The sequence below is a fragment of the Vicia villosa genome, unplaced genomic scaffold, assembly GCF_029867415.1.
Source record: "Vicia villosa cultivar HV-30 ecotype Madison, WI unplaced genomic scaffold, Vvil1.0 ctg.000664F_1_1, whole genome shotgun sequence".
NCBI lineage: Eukaryota > Viridiplantae > Streptophyta > Magnoliopsida > Fabales > Fabaceae > Vicia > Vicia villosa.
Genome location: NW_026705296.1, coordinates 10,227 through 13,649, shown reverse-complemented (window position 1 = coordinate 13,649; position 3,423 = coordinate 10,227). Strand labels below are relative to the sequence as shown.

Here is a 3,423-nt window from a genome sequence, read left to right as displayed (position 1 = left end):
GATTTGTGAATAAAAAATTTTTTAAAAAAAAATTCTTTTAGGACTTTTTCTATTGGATTTTTTTAACTACAACCTTGATGCCATCTTGAATGAAATTAAATTTTCTAACAATGTATTTAATAACAGTTGTGTTTCAGATAAACAAAAAAAATAATAAAGCTTGAAATAAATATGAAAATTAATTTTTATTAAAATTAAAAAATATATAAAAAAGAAACAAGTGAGATTTCAAATTGTGACTCTACTTTATTAAGAGTTGGTTACGTATTAAAAAGTTAAAATCTAAAATATGTGTATTTATTTATTTATTTTCTCTATCGTTGTAATTCAAATTGAATGTAACAGAAAAATTAAAGATAATATTTAAATAAGAGAGTTTGCTTTTGAACAACGATGTTTGATAAAAATAGAAAAACAAAATATTGTTTATGATAATGTGAAAAATGTTGATTGATTGATTGTAACTTAGTCAAATACACCTCAACATATTGTTATATTTTGTTTTATAAATACATTATTACTTCTTGTAAAATTATATAAAATTTTCTTCTCTCCAATATCCTTTTTCAAATTTCTAAAAATGGCAGAGACAATAGAAGCAGAGCATGTGTTTATTGAGCAAACTTTTGTATTTCCTGCAACAAAAAGAACAACAACAACTTCTCTTCCTCTAACATTTCTCGACTTGCCTTTTGCAGGTCCTAAATATGTTGAACGCCAGTTCTTTTACAAATTTCCTCATCCCACCAATCATTTTCACCAAACAACACTTCCATCTATAAAACACTCTCTTTCCCTTACACTTCAATATTTCTTCCCCCTTGTTGGAAATCTCCATTGTCCACCACCACCCCATAAACCTTTTATTCTATGCACCCAAAATGATGCTTTAACTTTGACTGTCATTGAATCCTCGGCAGATTTCAACAATCTTTCATCCAATCACCATCCAAAAAGTGTCACAGATTTTAATCACCTTGTTCCAAAATTAACACAAAAAATAGACCTTGATGATAATGACACATTAATATTTTCATTGATGGCATTGCAAGTATCTTTTTTTCCTAACCATGGTATTTGCATTGCCATCTCATATTGCCATGTGATGGATGATTACTTTTGCAACTATTTCATGAAATCTTGGTCTTTTATCCATAAAAAATGTGAACTAGTTGACATGAAATCACTACCTTGTTTTGACAGACAAATATTGAAAGACCCAAAAGGACTTGAAAATATTCTATTAAAAGGCTATTTTGAACAAAGGAAAACATGGAAGAATAGATTCCTTCTTCCAAGTCAAACTATAGAAGAAGAACACCAAGACTATGTTAAGACAACTATTATTTTTACAAAAGAAGAAATTGAGGGGATGAAAAGATGGATACTTAAGAAGTGGAAGACAAATTATCATGAAATCGAAGCACCAAAATTTCTATCTTCATTTGTGGTAACATGCGCTTTTGTTTGGGCCACTATGGTTAAAACAATAAATAGAAATAACAATGATGACGATGAAAAAGATGAGTATTTTTGCTTCGTAGGTGATTGTAGAGAGAGACTAGGGTATCAAATACCTGATGGTTATTTTGGGAATTGTTTAACGTTATGTTTTGCAATTGTGAAGAGAAAGGACGTGAAAGGAAAATATGGTTTTGTGAATACTGTTAAAGCCATTCAAGATGCAATAACAAAGATGAAAAATGATCCATTGGAAGATGCAGAAAAATGGGACGCTATGTTTAAAAAAGTTTTTATGTCTGGAAATCATTTATTGGTAAGTGGATCCCCTAAGTTTAATGTTTATGAGACCGATTTTGAATTTGGGAATCCAATAAAAGTTGAGATGATGATGCATTCATCGAAAGATATATCTCTTGCTGAAAGTGGAGACAAAAAAGGAGGACTTGAAGTTGGGTTGATATCTAAGGCAGAGGAATTAGAACATTTATATTCTTTAATTGAACAAGGGATTGATGCTTTGAAACTTTAAAAATATGCTACGATAATAATTGTTTTATTTATGTTATTTCAGATACTATTGATTGTTATATTTGATATCTCTCTTATGTGAGATTAAATTCTTTAATTTATATATTATGAGATACTTAACCAATACGTGTTTTTTTTTAATATTACCAATTATCATTATGTGCTTTAAGAATTTGTTATTGACAATTTTTTTCTTTTTAAATTTTGGCTTGTGCACATAAAAAATCAAGGGTTAAAATGTATTGCTGTTATTATTTAAAAATGACAGTTAAGTCTATCTAAGATAGAGTAATGTTAGATAACAAATGCAATAGTCTAACAACTATGCTTTAGTTTATAGATTTTCATTAAAACTATGTTGATTTGTAATAATAAAAATAAGGGTAATGTTAAACGAGTGTTCCGGGACACTCGTTAAGCAATTCAAATAAAGAAAATATTTTAAATCGATGTATTGAATAAACACAAAATTCTTTAGAAAAGTGAATTATTTATATTTTTAATGTAAAAAAAATTATTTTTTTAAATTATTAAAAAAATACTCTACTTACCTTTTTAATTTCTTAACCAGTATTCTGAAGACACTCGTTAGCATTACCCTAAAACTAAAATAAAGGCACTTGTGAATTGTGATGTATTTCATGTAAGAATTTGAAAAGATATTGGTCCCATAAATAGATAAAATAAGACTGAATTAGACTTGTGGTCCATTAACTTAATTTTTGTTTCTTTCTTTCTAATTTCAAAATTAATTTTGTTACTTTTATAAGTAATATAACTCTACTTTTTTATAAGTAATATAACTCTACTTTAGTAGTCAAATCCATCATTTCCTTTAATTTTAAAGAAAAAAAACTTTAACTTGTATCTATAATTTATGATGTGAAAATTAATTTTTATTTAACATATAATGAGTTATCAATTACTTAGTATTTGATAGCAAACCCATACTTATTAGAGCTCCCCAAATGGTTGGAAGACTGTGTTTCAGAATAATGTTTTATTATTTTAGAGATTTTCTTATTCCACATCACGTGCGTTTCCGAAAATATTACTCCGTTTTTGGAGTGTATTTTCTGATGCACATTTTTTATTTAAAGTTGATTTGTTTCAGAGGTGCATCTATGGAACGTTCCTTAAACTGAATTATTTTAAAGTTTTCTCAATGTTTACCAGTCTAAAATACTTCCGTATCCGTAGATGTAGCTTCGAAAAAAATTAATTTTTGGCCAAAAAATATATGCTTTCTGATATGTATCTCCGAAAGCAGAAAGCATAAACGAAATTGCGCTAGATACTTAAGAATATCAAAGGGTAGATTAAGAAATTGCCTTATTTTATTAGTATGTTTTTACATTCCATCAATTGGGCCTGACCCATTAATTGACTCAGTTATATTTGGCTTGTATTTAAAGTGTTGCTGCTGATTTA

At 27.7% G+C, this 3,423-nt stretch overlaps 1 protein-coding gene across 1 annotated transcript; it reads left to right on the top strand.

Moving 5' to 3' along the window:
* The first annotated feature begins 580 nt into the window (after window positions 1–580).
* On the top strand, window positions 581–1,993 carry LOC131630253 (malonyl-coenzyme A:anthocyanin 3-O-glucoside-6''-O-malonyltransferase-like). The gene has a single exon (XM_058901049.1). The coding sequence runs from the start codon at window positions 581–583 to the stop codon at window positions 1,991–1,993; it is 1,413 nt and encodes a 470-aa protein (XP_058757032.1).
* Window positions 1,994–3,423: the final 1,430 nt, after the last annotated feature.

Coding starts and splice junctions, on each gene's coding strand:
- LOC131630253 (XM_058901049.1), top strand. CDS start 581: ATGGCAGAGACAATAGAAGCAGAGCATGTGTTTATTGAGCAAACTTTT.